Source organism: Peromyscus leucopus, chromosome 8a (genome assembly GCF_004664715.2).
Source record: "Peromyscus leucopus breed LL Stock chromosome 8a, UCI_PerLeu_2.1, whole genome shotgun sequence".
In the NCBI taxonomy this organism is placed as follows: Eukaryota; Metazoa; Chordata; class Mammalia; order Rodentia; family Cricetidae; genus Peromyscus; species Peromyscus leucopus.
In genome coordinates, this window is record NC_051085.1 from 25,399,684 (window position 1) to 25,414,986 (window position 15,303).

The window sequence follows — 15,303 nt, forward strand, 5'->3', positions numbered from 1 at the left end:
TCTAATAACACAAGAAATAGAAGCAAGGAGAGAGTTCAGACAACGCATTTGCCACACAAACATCAGTATTGGAGCTCAGATCCCCTGCACCAGGATAAATGCTGAGTGAGCGTAGCAACCCCTCTCTAACCCCAATGATGCTCAGAAAGCAGAGAACGGGGATCCCTGGAGCGAGCGGCTGTCTAGACTAGTGGAGACAGCTATCTGAGGTTGAACTGAGAGCCCCTACCTCAGTGAATAAAATAGAAAGTGATCAAAAAGATCCCAAATGCCTAGCTGGTCACAAATAAGCGTGTTCATCTGCCTGTGCGCGCGTGCATGCACACACACACACACACACACACACACACACACACACACATACATATACTAGCACACAATACACACTCATGCAGCAAAAAAGAAAGAAAGAAATTATGAAGAAAGGAAAGGAGCCCTGACTGCATTACAGAGTTGCTATACCAACTACATTCTTGATTTACTATGCTGTACAAAATGCTGTGCTGTTAAATTCCTCTTAATCTATTTTTCTCATTCTTCCTGCCAGAATGCAGCAGTGATAAATGAGAATAGAGGGCCTCAAAGGGGTAAGGATGGCAAAGAAAAGGAGCGAGTCCCTTCAGAAGCACCATTGTCTAGGAACTCAGATTCTAACATCGCAATTGTAAAGGGGGCACACTTACTGAGAATTTGGAAGAACCATTTAGTTGGCACAATTGAAGAAGAGCTCAAGTTATTGTGTGTCACACTGTGGAAAAATATTTGAGAACACAGATATTAGGGTCTGGAGAAACTCAATGGTAGTAGTGGTTTTTTTTTTAGGAAATTAGAGGGGAAGAACAAAGATGACTGAGAAATTGGAAAGAAATCTTTAAAGTTTGGTATGGGAGGAGGTAAAAGGACATAAAAATCCACAAAGGTCAAGGTTACCTGCTCTACCTGTGGCCTTCACAGACTCACTCTTGTTGGTTACATTTGATGCTTTTTCTATCTGCAGAGCAAAGAACTGATAAATCCAGCTGGCCCTTACTTCTTGGTTACAAGGCTTTTTTGACATTTGTTTGCTCTCTGTATTGGAGCCACAGAAGGCCAGGTCACCGTTAAATGTCTTACACGACCCTTCAGAACCGCTCTGCCTTTTCTGGGAGAAATGTCTTCCATGGGCTCAGATATCTAAAATCTCGGCGCCCAGCTGGGGGCACTGTTTGGGGGAAGTTGAAGAAGTGTGGCCTTGGTAGAGGAAGTATGTCACTAGGGGTGGGGTTTGAAGGTTAAAAGCTTCCTCCCATTTTCAGTCTGCTGTCTCTGCTGGGCTTGAGATGGAAGGGCTCAGCTACTCGATCCTTACACACCATTCCTTGCTGCCCTGTTTCCCAGCCTTGATGGACTCGTCCTACCAATAAACTCTGCCTTCCACAAGTTGTCTCAGTCATGATGTTTCGTCACAGCAACAGAAAAAATAATTAATACTGGTCCTTCCTGTTATCGAGATAATTCAACCAAGCTCAAGGATGCTTACTATCTTCTACATAGTGAATCAAAGAGGTTAATAAAAACAATTAAGGAAGAAACTTGGCAACCACTTATCTGAGGGGAAGCAAAACAGACCCACAAGGAGGCCGGAAACAGAAAAGCCAAACATAAATGACAAGCCTGAGAGCTGGGGCCGTGGCCGTGATTTTGTTACTGAGTGCTCATGAAGAAACACTCTGGACCTGACCACATATAAAAACTTTGGTTCCAGAGGGATAAGGGACCAACATGTTGGAGAAGCACACAACAAGCAGCAGGAATGATAGGAATAGGATTCTGAGAGTTTCAAACTCAATCACAGTAACATCGATCTTTTGGAGCTGTATCTCTTCCTAAGTCTGAAGGTCCCACCCACATCATTCTCCTAGGGATTAATGGGGATCTGGAGAGATAATTGTGCACCAAAATTGTGAATACTCTAGAAATGAAAAAGGTTCTAGAGAGAAACTTTGCACTTTATTTCCTCTTCAGAAATCCCCATGTCTCATTTTATAAATTAAAAACTTGGCATGATACATTTAATTGCAATTTCTTCCTCGGCCTATGTAAAGTTCAATCTGAAACAATTTCAGAGCATTTCATTTTAATGACTGAAATGTGTATTCAATTCCTATAAAAATCCAGAGCTCCATTCCAAATGCAGTTGACATTCTCCAGCACATCATTTAAATTTCTCTTAGTAATTTCCTGCCTTCTGTGAGACAGTGATATTCTCCTGCCTCAAGGCATTTTGCATATTTTGTGGATTTTAACATTTCAAGTCCTGGTGGTTTTTACTCTCTCATTATGCCCTTGTTCATATCCCATATTTCCCTTCATTTCTCTCTAGGAAACAATGGAAAACTTTAAACAATTTGCATGCTTTAAAAAAGCATTTTCTGTGAGGCAGCAATGAGTGAGGATTTGGGACAAAAGTGAAGAAGGTATTGGGTGTGGAAAAAAATATTCTAGTCATGGCAGGAGAAGGACAATGTCATAGAATTGTTCTACTGACATGTGGGGTTCTGAAAATTGGTGGAGGCTAAGAACCAAAATCAAGTCCACATAAGCTAAATACATTGAAAATCTCTCCTGTAAGAGAGTAGGAAAGAAATCACTCCAAATCTGGCAGCTTTCCTAATATAAACCCTCTTGAAAAGGAGAAGAAATACTTGAGTGAAAAAAAAGAGGGAAAAGAATAATCTTACCCAAAGTCAAAGCTGGGAGGGAGTCATTGTGTATTGTAACTTTGGTAGGGAGGGGAATTTCAGCTCAGCCGTGCAAAAAGGAGGGGCTCTTCATGGCTGGCTACTTTACAACTGGGAAATAAATATTTTGCTTATATATTATTGTATTTACCATCAAATATCTAGACTATGAAACACATTCCTAGTTATTTAAATTTCTTAATAGTGATTTTTAAAAAATAGATACTCTTATTCTTTGATTTTAATTTTTGATTTCTTCTTATATCTGTATTTTTGAAGCCTCCATATTTTCCTGTACCCATCTTTCTAGCTAATAATTACCAGGAAATAACAATCATAGTGGTTGATACATAAACGCACTTCACACTGACAGTTGGGGTTCTATCTCTAGTTCTTGTGAGTCCAGGGGAGTTTTGAAATCTCTCTCAACTAAGAAAAATGTGAATTATTATCTGGTTTTTTTTGAACCAGGATTTAAGAAATCAAGAGTCTCTATTTTCTTTTTGCTTTAAATGATTTCCAGCACAGTATAGGAAATGTAAGGACTCAAAGACATATGAACCCAAAGTAGTCACTTGCAAAGGCCATGGGGAGAGGGTGACCAGCCAGCCCTGAATGACAGACCCATAGGTGAAGACGCTTTCTGGTAATTCTCAGCCACAGGCCATCTATCTCTAACACATAAATTACTGTTTTACCAGTTTTCATCAGTGTGATTAAATATGACACCAAGGAATTCTACTTAAAGGAGAAAGATTTCTTTTGACTTGTGGTTTCCCACGTTTCAGCCCACAATTGACCTGCTTCATTGCTTTTTGGCTTGTGCAAGGGCAGAAACATCAGAGCAGATGGTCAAAGGAAGCTGTTCACCTAATGGTAGCCTGAGAGAAGAGAAAGAGGTTGTGCAGAGAGGAAGCTCTGGAGACAAGGTATAGCCTTCAAAGGTACACACATGCCAGTCTATCCAACAAGCCTACTTCCTAATAATCGATCATACCAGTTCCTGTTATGAATTCATGAATGGAGTTAGAGCCCTTTGAATGGTAGAGTCTATCAGTGGAGTTAGAGCCCTTTCAATGGTAGAGTCTACCAGTGGAGTTAGAGCCCTTTCAATGGTAGAGTCTACCAGTGGAGTTAGAGCCCTTTCAATGGTAGAGTCTACCAGTGGAGTTAGAGCCCTTTTGGTCCAAACTCTGCTCAAAAGCCTATCACTGGTTAAGCAAGCCTCTAATACATGAGCTTTGGGTAGACATTTTTAAATGTAACAGTGACCCTAACAAAGAACACACCACCAAGTGTGCCCATACTCAGAAGAGATACACAGAGAGAGAGAGTGACAGATAGACAGACAGACAGAGAACAAGGTTAGTTTGGGGTAGATTTTTACATAATAGCCAGAATAACTAGATAAATGCATGAAAGACACATCGAAAATTAAAACAAGACATCCCAGAAACCAAAAGCAGCAAAGATCTGGGTTGTTCTTTATTTGTTCTTGAGACAGTATCTCACTATGTTGTCCAAGCCTCCTAAGGAGCTGGAGCAACAAGAACTCTACATCACTTGAAGTTTAGAGATCTCACAATGTTGTGAGAAATATGAAAAACATCAACTAAATCTAGGGAATGTGGACAAACAAGCCATCATTTCAGTCAGATTCTATTCCACATCTGACTGATACTAATTCTCATCCCATGTCTATTATGTCATTGATTCTTCACAAATAATAAAATGTAACTTAAATATGAACTAACACTTTATTAGGACTGTCCATTTTAGTAAGTAGAAATTAAAAACAAAAATTATGTATTCTTTATCTGAAAGTCACATTTAACTGGGTTTCTTGTTGTATCTGGCAGACTTATAATATCATTTCAGCTATAATACTTGGTGTGTGTGTGTGTGTGTGTGTGTGTGTGTGTGTGTGAAACCCCAGGGCTTCAGACACTCTAGGCAAGGCAAGTGCTCTCCCACTGAATTATACCCTCAGGCCTATTTTTTTAAAACTCTCACAAATTGGGTACCAAAACTTTAGATACTTCATATTTCTTTTGTTAGCCAAAAGGTACTAGAGAGAGGGATCCTGTTCTTCCGGAACATCTTCTACCTTTAAATTTACACATCAAATTGTTTCTTGAGAAAAGAGACCCTGTCTCATTCATGATTGTGTCTTCCAACAATATACAAGATGCCTCTTGCCACCACCACCCCAAAAATGCCTATGGGAAGAAAACAGGATGCAAGTGCTCTTAGGAACTCTCCATCTGAGGAAATGTTTAACAAATTGTATGAAAGTTTAACAAACTTTGAAAATGCAAGAAGCTCACATAGCTCTCCAGTAAAGAGAAAGTTAGCAGGACTACTTTCTACAATCTGAAGGAACTTCAGATCCACTCAACCAAGCTTTAGTTAAATTCTCTGACCACTCTCTTTCTCATGTTGAGACCCTAAACAGACATAACACATGCATGTATGGAATGGGAAATAACATAGAGCGAAATTCAATTCAAAGTGACTTTACAGCAGGAAAAAAAATCACCACCACTAACTACCATGCTGGGTCTATGTGCACACAATACCATCTTCAGAATGCCATTTTGAGAGAAATTTACAAACTTAAGACAATTTTGAAGAAAGGAAAAAGAAGTTCTGGGTGGGCTTTAGCCGTGCGGAAGGGTGGCTTCTGAAATACAATTATCACAAGAGACAGGAAGAATGGATTGGGATCCAGGGAAAGGAAAACAATTGTTAACCTATGAGCTGGAAATGTAGATAGGATGGCTAACATTAGGGAGCTGTAATAACAGCCATTCTAAGGGGATGTGGGCTGATGCGGTCAAACCTCTGTGAACTTGACCCCTGATTCTGTCATAGGCAGACTCCTCTGCCTTCTGTAACCTGATACAGTTTTCTTACCATCTTTGTACTCCCATTTCTCACCTGTGAAGTGACATTATTAGTTGTACCTTTTGCTCATCATATGTGTCATAATAGATTCAATAACTGCTCACAGTTGAGGCTACTGTTGTATTTTTTTAATGATGGATACTGTATTAGACGATGGTGATGCTTTATTATAGATCAAGAAGCTGTCATCTTGAAGCCCAAAATGGTTTTGAGTTTGGATTTCCTTGACTTCATACTCAGGGAATGAGAAAATGTCCTTCATTGATGGCACATGTGCTCTGGGCAGTAGGAGGCAATTCTCAATCCTTCTGGCTCCCCTGTGACATCAACTCAGGCCAAAGAGCAAGAGAGCACCCAAAAAACTGATGATAAGATAGGTGTAGATCACTCTCTACTTCAGAGTGGGTACCAGGCTCAGGCCCAGTTCTGAGATCCAGAAGTGAACAAGGCTGGCTACCCTGGCCAGTGTTAACTATGAAAGCATTCCTAGACCTCTAGTGGGGACAAAGGACACTGGATCTTTGCACTCCATCAAAACTCTAAGTCATTACACAGACACAGAAAAACCAAGTAACAGGTATTTATTCTGCAAGGAGTAGATAAACTCTTGGATGAAGGGCCGAGAGATGGGCAGCTCTGGGGCGAGAGAGAACAAGCCAGATGTGGTGGCCTATGCCTGTAATCCCAAATATGGCAGGTAGAAATGGAGGGCAAAGAGTTCAGGAGCAGCCACAACCAACTACATAGGAAATTCAAGGGTAGCCTGGGTTACATGAGATCCCCATTCAAAAACTTAGGAGGTTAGGAGGCAGTATATTTTCTTAATATACTTATCTGCTATAGGCCACAGTTGCAATTCTGCTTATATTTTCCATTCCAATAAAGGGAAGAAAGACATGCCTTTTATATCTCCTTTCTCATATCATATTCACTTTTTCTTAAGTTCTAGAAACTAAAGATACATTGTTTTCATTTCTTTATTTATGATGTGTAGTGTGTTTTAATGATTCAGGAACTCTTACATGTGATTGGAGTTAGAATTTTGATAATAGAATAACAGTATGCAGCATTTTATTTAAAAACTGGTATTGATAGATAAATAGCATTTCTTACCATTTGAGAAGCTCTTGTTTGTTTTAATTTTGAAAAAAAATTTCTTTAGGAAAAAGCAAAAGCTCTACACCCCAAATTAACCCTCTGCCTGCTCCTCCCCTCCCTCCTCCCAATGGGTCATCCTGCTGGCATTTTGCTGAGTCGTTGTATCTGGGGTGTGATCAAAGGCAATTGATCCCTCTACTTTGTGACTTGTTTGATCCTGCAAATCCAGCCTCCTAGTTAAAGCACATTTCCAGCTGTTCATTTTCTTCTTTACACCCATCAGTTCTCAATGCCAACACCGTTATTACAGTTTATAAGATGACAGCGGACGCTACCCTTTCAACACTTGGGGGAATATGTTTAGTGGTACATTTGTGGAGACATTATGATGTCAACACATTTGTCTGTCTTTGAGCTGAATCCTACAGCAGCTCAGAGTACTGATACCTACTGTGGAGTGTAAGTGCTGCCTTTGACACTCCTGATAATGGACCAAAGCAAATGTTACAAGTGTGAATTCATGATGCTCACTCTGTGTAGAACAGTTTAACTATTGATTCTCCCACAGAGGGGATATAATCACTGAAGATTATTATATCCAGAAGTTTTCAAAGTTGAGCAAATAAATCACTAAAAACCCTCTTTTCTTTTTTTAAGATAGAGGAGCATGTAGCCCAGGTTGGCCTAGAAGGTAGAAATCATTATACAGCACAAGGGTAGCTTTGAACACTGATCCTTCTGCCTCTACTCCTCAAGTTCTAGGAATGCAGGTGTACATCACCTTATTTGGCTGAGAATCTCTGTTAGTCAGTGAGGCACTTGCAAGCTCTCCCAGAAGGAAATGACTGAGAACTCAGTAAATAAGATGGCTAGGTACACTATGTCTATGGTATCGTAGCTCAGGAGGAACATAATACCCTAAATTAAATAAATACACACACAAATGCAAAAATAAATATTTTCATAGGCTTTAGAACACTACTGAGTTTAAGAGCCAAAGACAGAAAAGTGTAGTAGCCTACTGAACTATAGTTATGCTGTCTCATGAAAATATTCCTAGGAATATTGAAGTACTAAGTCTATCTTGGGTAAAGACCATAAACTCCTAAGGTAAACTGGTCTGTGGACCAGCCCTGAATTCCTATACCATGTGACCCTGAGCCAAAGGTTAACTGACTGACTTTTGAACTGTTATCTTGCTCCTGGAAACAAGGCTTGCTAGTTGCAGATGTCCAGAGCTGCCTCTATCTAGACATCACAGTTGCAGGGAAAAGCTCAAACTAGCTGGAGGTCAAGGCTACTTCCTGCTAATCTGCTTGGGACAGTCCTGCCAGCACTTAATAAAGAGTCCATTTTGACTTACTTAGGCCTCTTGGGGTTTTCTTTTCCGGCACCCCATAACAAAAAAAAGGAAAAACGGGCAATTTCTTCACCGCATTAGCCAAATTTCCAAGCACAGCAAGAGTACAAGTGGGAAGAGACACAGCTAATGAAGATTTTCAAACATCAGGGTGTTGGAGAAATGAAACTTGCGTATAAGACCTCCAAGCCGACAATCCTCAAAATTAGCAGGTGGATTTTAAAGCACATCAGTTGCCTTTTCTACGATCCAAGGGCTACCCTGAAGAGGCTTGACAATGACAGAGCACTGGAGAGCATGTCACTCCTACCACACTGCTCGGGAGAGTCTGGAGGAACACAGTTTCGGTGCACGTCTTCTCAGTACTCAGCGTCTCTGACAGAAACGGTGCACAGTCCTCTTCCTATTCATCTTTATGGGTTATGTCCCTTCCGTGGAATATACCAGCTTCTGAAAAGATGTGTACTTTAGAGTGCAGCAGCCTGCTGTTGACATCATGTTTTAAGTCAAAATCAAGGCCTTGCTCATGTCTATTAAGTCCTTTACCATGGAACCATATCCTGACCCTAAAGCACTATTCCAACAGAGAAAAACGGGATGTAATCCTACTGTTCACCTTAGCGCTGGGATCAATCACTCACATACTCAACATGAAATACTATGCAGTAAGGAGGAGGGATGAACTGATTCTACCTGCAACAGCACAGCTTAAACCTACAATGGGGTGCTGATTGAAAGAAACCAGACACAAAAGTATTCTTCCTATCTGACTTTATTTGTACAAGGTTCAAAATCAGGCAAAAGCAATCTGTGCTGTTAAAATTAAGATAATGACTTTGCTAGAGAGTGATGGACAAGATGTGCTTATCAGGAAAGTTCTAGGATGCTGTCAATGTTTTATTTCTTGATCACATTATTAGTCATACGATTAATTTCTCTTTGTGAATACTTATCAAAGTATAAATAATGTATTGTTAGTAGATGCTATATGCCAGCTATATTTTAAGAAATAATTGCATTTTATTTTGAAGAAAGTCTTATTCTCTATAATCATGAGTTTTAACTCTAGTAATCCTACCAGGTTTCCATATTGAAGAGTAAAGACATGTCCTATTCCTTCCCAGGGTCCCCAAAACAAACTGAGGTGAAGGGTCACTTACCAGATTACGGGTGCTCCTCCCACCAAAGGCTACACCTGAAAAGCCTCATCAGTAGGGATAGCCCCAGGATGGAATCACCTCTATTCTAGCCCCTCCCCCAAGCTACACGCAGTTGAAGCAGAGTTGAGCACAAGAGGCGGCAAGGAACAGAGATACTCCAGGGAGAATCTCTTGACCCTCTGCACCCCTTTGTACAGGGGGTGTCAACCATCAGGAATTCCAGTGAGGATGATCTTTTGTTATGGGTGCAGTTGAATTCCCCAAGATGGCAGGTGCTAGGCTGGGAGGGCTGTCACTCACAACATCTGGCTCCTAGAGAAGGAGGAAAATGTATAACCATTGGAAATTCATAGAGAGCATCTTCAGGGAAATGATCTGCTCTTCAGTGGAGCTGAAGAATGAAGACAGGGATGATCTCCTTCTGGTTCCTCTCCCCAAAGATGCAGAGATTGGAGGATATGGAGACAGCTAAGGCACACTTGCGAGGACCAAAGCCTAGCAATAGAGACTGGGTATCATCAGCAGACTAGAGACCACTGCTCAGGTTTCACTACTACATCAATATGGCTTCCCTGCGGTAGCAAAGAGTTGAAGTGAAAAGAACTGCAATGTGTTAACTCTAAGGAGGGTTTTAGAAGATAAGGGTAACAAAAGAACTGTTACTTATTCCTGATGGGAGAGGGAAAAATCAGTTTTCTCCAATGCAATAACACCGAGTAAGTACCTCAACCACTCCAGGGCAGATGTCATGTTCATGAGTAGTTGACCAACAAATAATGGACTCCACCATTTAAAAAAGCAAAAGATAAGCCAAGGAAAGCACTCTGATGAAAGCAGCCAACATCTACAATAGTCATGTACCACTCAACTCCAGCTGATTAAAAAGAATCTCGTGTTCTAGGCATATTACCACAGTTCCTATGAGATTTTTATCTTGCTTTCAACAAAAGGAAAAAAATCACAAAGTATACGGAAAAAGAAAGAAAAGCGGTCTCCAGGATAGACCAATATACAATTTCTCATATGCTCTATAGACAAATTCCTACTCACCTACTCTTTAAAAGATAACTTTCCTACTTTGGCTATAAGACTTAGTCACCTGCTTGAATTAAAACAGTATCAAGCTTTTGGAGATTGTAAAGCTGAATTTAATTAACACATTTTCTGGTAACATGCAGAATTCCTTGCATCCCTCCTCAAATGTTAGCTCATCAGTAGTCCTTCTATTACTTGACTTAGCAGCACTTACCAGAGTCCTGGTCCACTGTCCCAGCTGTCCCTTCTCCATAGCACTTATCTCTGTCTGATAATTACATTTTCATTTGGTCATTTTTTTTAACTTGTCTCCCTCATTAAAAAAGTGAGCTTTGTGGAAGCTGTTTTATTCATTGACCTCTCCCAAGTGTGTAAAACAGTTAACTGATTCACAAATATATGCTGAATAGATGAATACATGTACATACATCAACATTTATCTGTAGTTAAACACATACATCATGCTATATAATGGTAGCCACTTATGAAGAGCTGTGTTCAGCAACTATGAAATGTGTGCATATTCCTTTATTTAAGCAATCATACATGTAGGTACCAAAAAGAACAAAGAGACTGAGTAAACTGTCCAATGTTCCCAGGAGATAAATTGATATTTTCTGATTCTTTCTAATGTTGGTTGAATTACTAACACTGCAAACTGTAAATGAAAGGCATCTACCTCGCCTAGAGAACAGCCAATATACACAGTCTGTTAGGAGGCTTTAGAAGGCTTTAGAAGAAGAGTCAGCCAACCACAGCATTATCAGATCACCATCTATAGTCAAAATCCGTTGAGGAGTTGAGAAATTAGGAAGGGGGTTTTCAGTAGATCGATGATAAGAGTTACATCTTTCTCCACCTGCACACCTCTTCCTTTGGCATAGAGGATTTTGCAATCAAAGGGAAGAATGTAGAAATATTCATTTCTCTCCCAATGCTTGCTAACTTCATAAACTCACAGACTCTAGCTCCGTACTACAGTAAAGTACATTGAGAGAGCTCTAAGCATCTTAACTGGTGTCCTCTGGGGTTTGAGATCACACATGAGCATGGAATCAGACATCAGTCTCTCTCTCTCATCTGGGTTATTTTGGAGTTAAATTAACATCTGTGGAGCCTCAGATAGCAGGGACTGTAAACAAGGAGCCAGGCATACAACTACTCCTTTCCAGCAGTTGCTGGAGCATGGCCAGCATTCTTCTGGTTTGAAGTGCCATATTGATTAACTGAGTTAGTAGAAGGTTAGCAGGTACAGCATATGGGGTATACCTGCTAGGTTCAGGCTCTAAGGAAGGGCACCATCAGTTTCAGGAAATCCACACAGGGACAGCCTATTTTCCCACTGTATTCAAGAAAAAATAAAATTGTAAAAGCAAAGATGTAAAAAAAAAAGTAAATACACACGAAGTTTAGACCCTCATTTTTTATCCCTTCTCTCCTTCACTATGCTACCTCAGATATCTATCTATCTATCTATCTATCTATCTATCTATCTATCTATCTATTTATTTTTCTAATAAGTAAAATTGAGGAAGAAGGAAGGGAAATAAGTACTCTATCACAGACTCACAATCATCTGTATTCGGGGTAGGAAAGGATTTTTACTGTCATAGATTGAAATAATGTTGTGGTCTTTGTTGAAATTTAAACAACTTACTTTCTAATTATGTCTTAAATTGATGGTCATCGTAAATCTATGGAATTTGTCAGTCCTAGATATCATTAATGGATGAAGAAGGCAAGATCAAAGTCCATTAAAGCAACAGTGGAGAACAATTACATTTTTCTCCCCATTTCCTATCAAGATCAGATCATTGTATCAGCTAGTTATAATAATAATATCAATGCTATTAAGAGCAGGATTAATATGCAGAAAGATTCAACACTAGAATAGAACATATAATAATTCTCATGAGCTCTAGTTCTACTTTTATGTTTTAAAATCTGAATCGGAACATCGATTTTCTCATTTGGTACCTATGTACTAGGTTGGTTTTATCAGGTCCAGCATAAGTTAACCCTGTTGACACTGACTGAATACTCAGTTTCAGTTCACCATTTTACATCTGTTCCACTGGACATCATCTGCTGAGAGATGACCTTGCTCAGATAATCCATTAGATACCAAAATTTGATAAAGTAATAGTCACTATCATTGATCCAGGGCATGCCAGCCACTTACTGACTGACCCCACCCAACCCTTGAAAGTGTGTGAAGCATTATTCCCATTACACAGAAGCGAAAATTGAGGCTCAGAGAATACGTTAAGAAGATTGCTTGTTGGCCATTTAGTAGGTGGAAGACACATTCAGTCTATGCCTCTTCTAATACTTATGCAAAGAAGTTATCTCAAGTGGCAAAACAAAACTCATGAAAATTCTTCAAAGGCATCATCAACATGATATTATACAAGAGTCTCTCCCCTGTGTTTGCTTAAAAATCCAGAACTCTTAATACCAGTGGTGTCAGTTTTGAATATTTTTCTCAGTCCAAAGTTGATTATAGCATTATTATAAAATTCTCAGTGCATGTCTCCTCTGGTTCTTCAAAACCTCTATGCTGCTCAGGGACTTCTTTAAAGTCAAATTTAGCTAGAGGGGAAATATTAATCATTAAAGGTGGACTGGCCCCAAAGGCCCAGTGTTTCTGGTCTTTTATCTTTGCAGCTCTTATAATACAAATATTACAAGATTGTCTATTTCTGCATAGTTTTCTTTTCGTAAAACCTAATAGATAAACATATACATTTTTTTTACACATTGAGTGTTATTTTAGTGGCCTCCAGCTGAAATAAATGCTAAGCATTCAGGACAATTGCTTCAATTCCTCAGCTGCCAGGCGTGTGGCTTGCCAGTGACTCCTGGTTCAGTTTAGCTCTGCCAGCTGCCTTTGGCTGAAAGAAGTCACCTTTAGTCAAGATTCAGACTTCACTTTGAGGGTTTCTTGAATGTAACTGGTATTCACAGCTATAGTAGAAATGTCTTTATTCTCTTGCTCACATGAATTAATTCTGGAGGATTATGCCAGTTCCAGAAACTTCCGTCAGATCAGGTGAAGTTTCTGTTGCCACTCAAGACAGTCTGAATTCATCCGTTCCTCTGTTTTCTACTCTTCATCCCTGACTTATATCATTCTGTAGTAAAAGCACTCCCCCAGGAAACAGCATGCACGCACCAATCTCCAAATTTGCCTTCTGAAGAACTTACTTGGGAACTCTAGGCTACTACTTACTAGGAACTGTGATTCTGAGGACAGCCCCACTGCTCCCGTGGGACATTAAGACACCATCACTCACAACAGAACACCGACACACACTGGCATTGTTGTTACCACTGGTGACCTGGGATATTGCATGTTGGTTATTTTGATGCTCTAGCAGCCTTATTGTCTTTGAATTTCAAGATATTTGGGGTAACAAATACAAGTATGACAGGGCCAGATAATTATTGATGTCATAAATGGCATATTAGAAATGGAAGGTGACTAATCATCAATATAAGGTAAAGTGACAAAGAGAGTCACCTGGGAACCACGTGGGTTAAAAAGGCTTAGGATCAGACCCAGGATGTAGTTACAAGAGGACCTTGTCCAGAGCAGGCTACATTCTCAAACCTGTGAGGTCTGGTCTGTCTAAATCACAGCATTTGTTGAGAAAGACTAGACCTTGTAGCTTCATAGACCCTGAGATAATAACAGTTGGTCATCTACTTGAACTACAGCCAAATTTTTCTTCTGATTGCTCCAAAAATATATAGGACTGTTTCACAATATAACTAGTCAGGGCTTACTAAGAAAAGAAAGAAGCTGAAGACGAGAAGCAGAGAGACAAGGTTTCCTCCAAGAATTCATTGGAGTCCTATGCTTTCAACATGAAAGCAACAGTTGAAGATGAGAAACTTCAAGGCAAGATCAATGATGAGGACAAACAGAAGATTCTAGACAAGTGTAATGAAATCATCAGCTGGCTGGATAAGAATCAGACTGCAGAGAAGGAAGAGTTTGAACACCAGCAGAAAGAACTGGAGAAAGTCTGCAACCCCATTATTACCAAACTGTACCAGAGTGCTGGTGGCATGCCAGGAGGAATGCCTGGGGGCTTCCCTGGTGGAGGAGCTCCTCCATCTGGTGGTGCTTCTTCAGGGCCCACCATTGAGGAGGTGGATTAAGTCAATCCAAGTAGAGGTGTAGCATTGTTCCACAGGGAAACAATTGAAGGACCCAAATTTAGCAAGTTTCATAGCAGTTTTAAATTTAAGCTGCTACAATAAATTACTGGGCATTCTCAATACTTGAACATGGAACATGTGCATAGGGAGAGGAAGTAAATAAAACATTGCACTTTATAAGCACTGTATCCTAAACGGAAAATGCAATGTCTAATAAAACAGGTGGAAAATGGAATGTCTAATAAAATTATTTAAATTGGCAAAAAAAAAGAAAAGAAAGTAATGATGTGTCTTGGAATAACCATGTCACAGTCTGAAAACCATTTCCTCAAACAGATTAATCATCTCATTCTATTTATTTATTTAGTTGTTTATTCATTTTTTTTTGAGATAGGTATTGCTATATAACCCAAGCTGGGCTGAGTTAAACTTATAACCCTCCTGCCTCAGCCTCCTAAGTGCTAGCTAGGATTCTAAGTGTATTCCACCATATCCAGTCTAGTTGGTCACTGTTAAATTGAGCCCCCTCAGAGTCTCAGGCAGCAGGAGTACTGGCAGAAGCTAATCACCTGCTGATGGTCAGAGACACAGAGAAAGCCCATACTAACAGGATTCTTTCTTCATCTTTGACTCCATCCAAATCCCTAGTCTTTTGAAAGGTGCTGCTCATAGTTGGAGGAATGGTTTCCTCTGTTAGTTGATCCTTCCTGGAAATTTCCTCAAAGCAATGTCCAGAAATGTGTTTTGCTAACCTTCTAGGTGCTTATTAACCCTGTCAAACTGACAATAAAAATTAGCCATCACAGGTAATAGGAATAGTCTCCCCGGCTCCAGCTCACAGTGAGTGCACATAACC

The 15,303-nt window shown here is 39.9% G+C and overlaps 1 protein-coding gene across 1 annotated transcript; it reads left to right on the forward strand.

Annotated features, from left to right (window-relative positions):
* The first annotated feature begins 1,104 nt into the window (after positions 1-1,104).
* On the forward strand, positions 1,105-14,709 carry LOC114698630 (heat shock cognate 71 kDa protein-like). Its single transcript, XM_037200381.1, has 2 exons — positions 1,105-1,243; positions 14,074-14,709. The coding sequence occupies exons 1-2, from the start codon at positions 1,105-1,107 to the stop codon at positions 14,445-14,447; spliced, it is 513 nt and encodes a 170-aa protein (XP_037056276.1). The 3' UTR covers positions 14,448-14,709.
* The last annotated feature ends 594 nt before the right edge of the window (positions 14,710-15,303 follow it).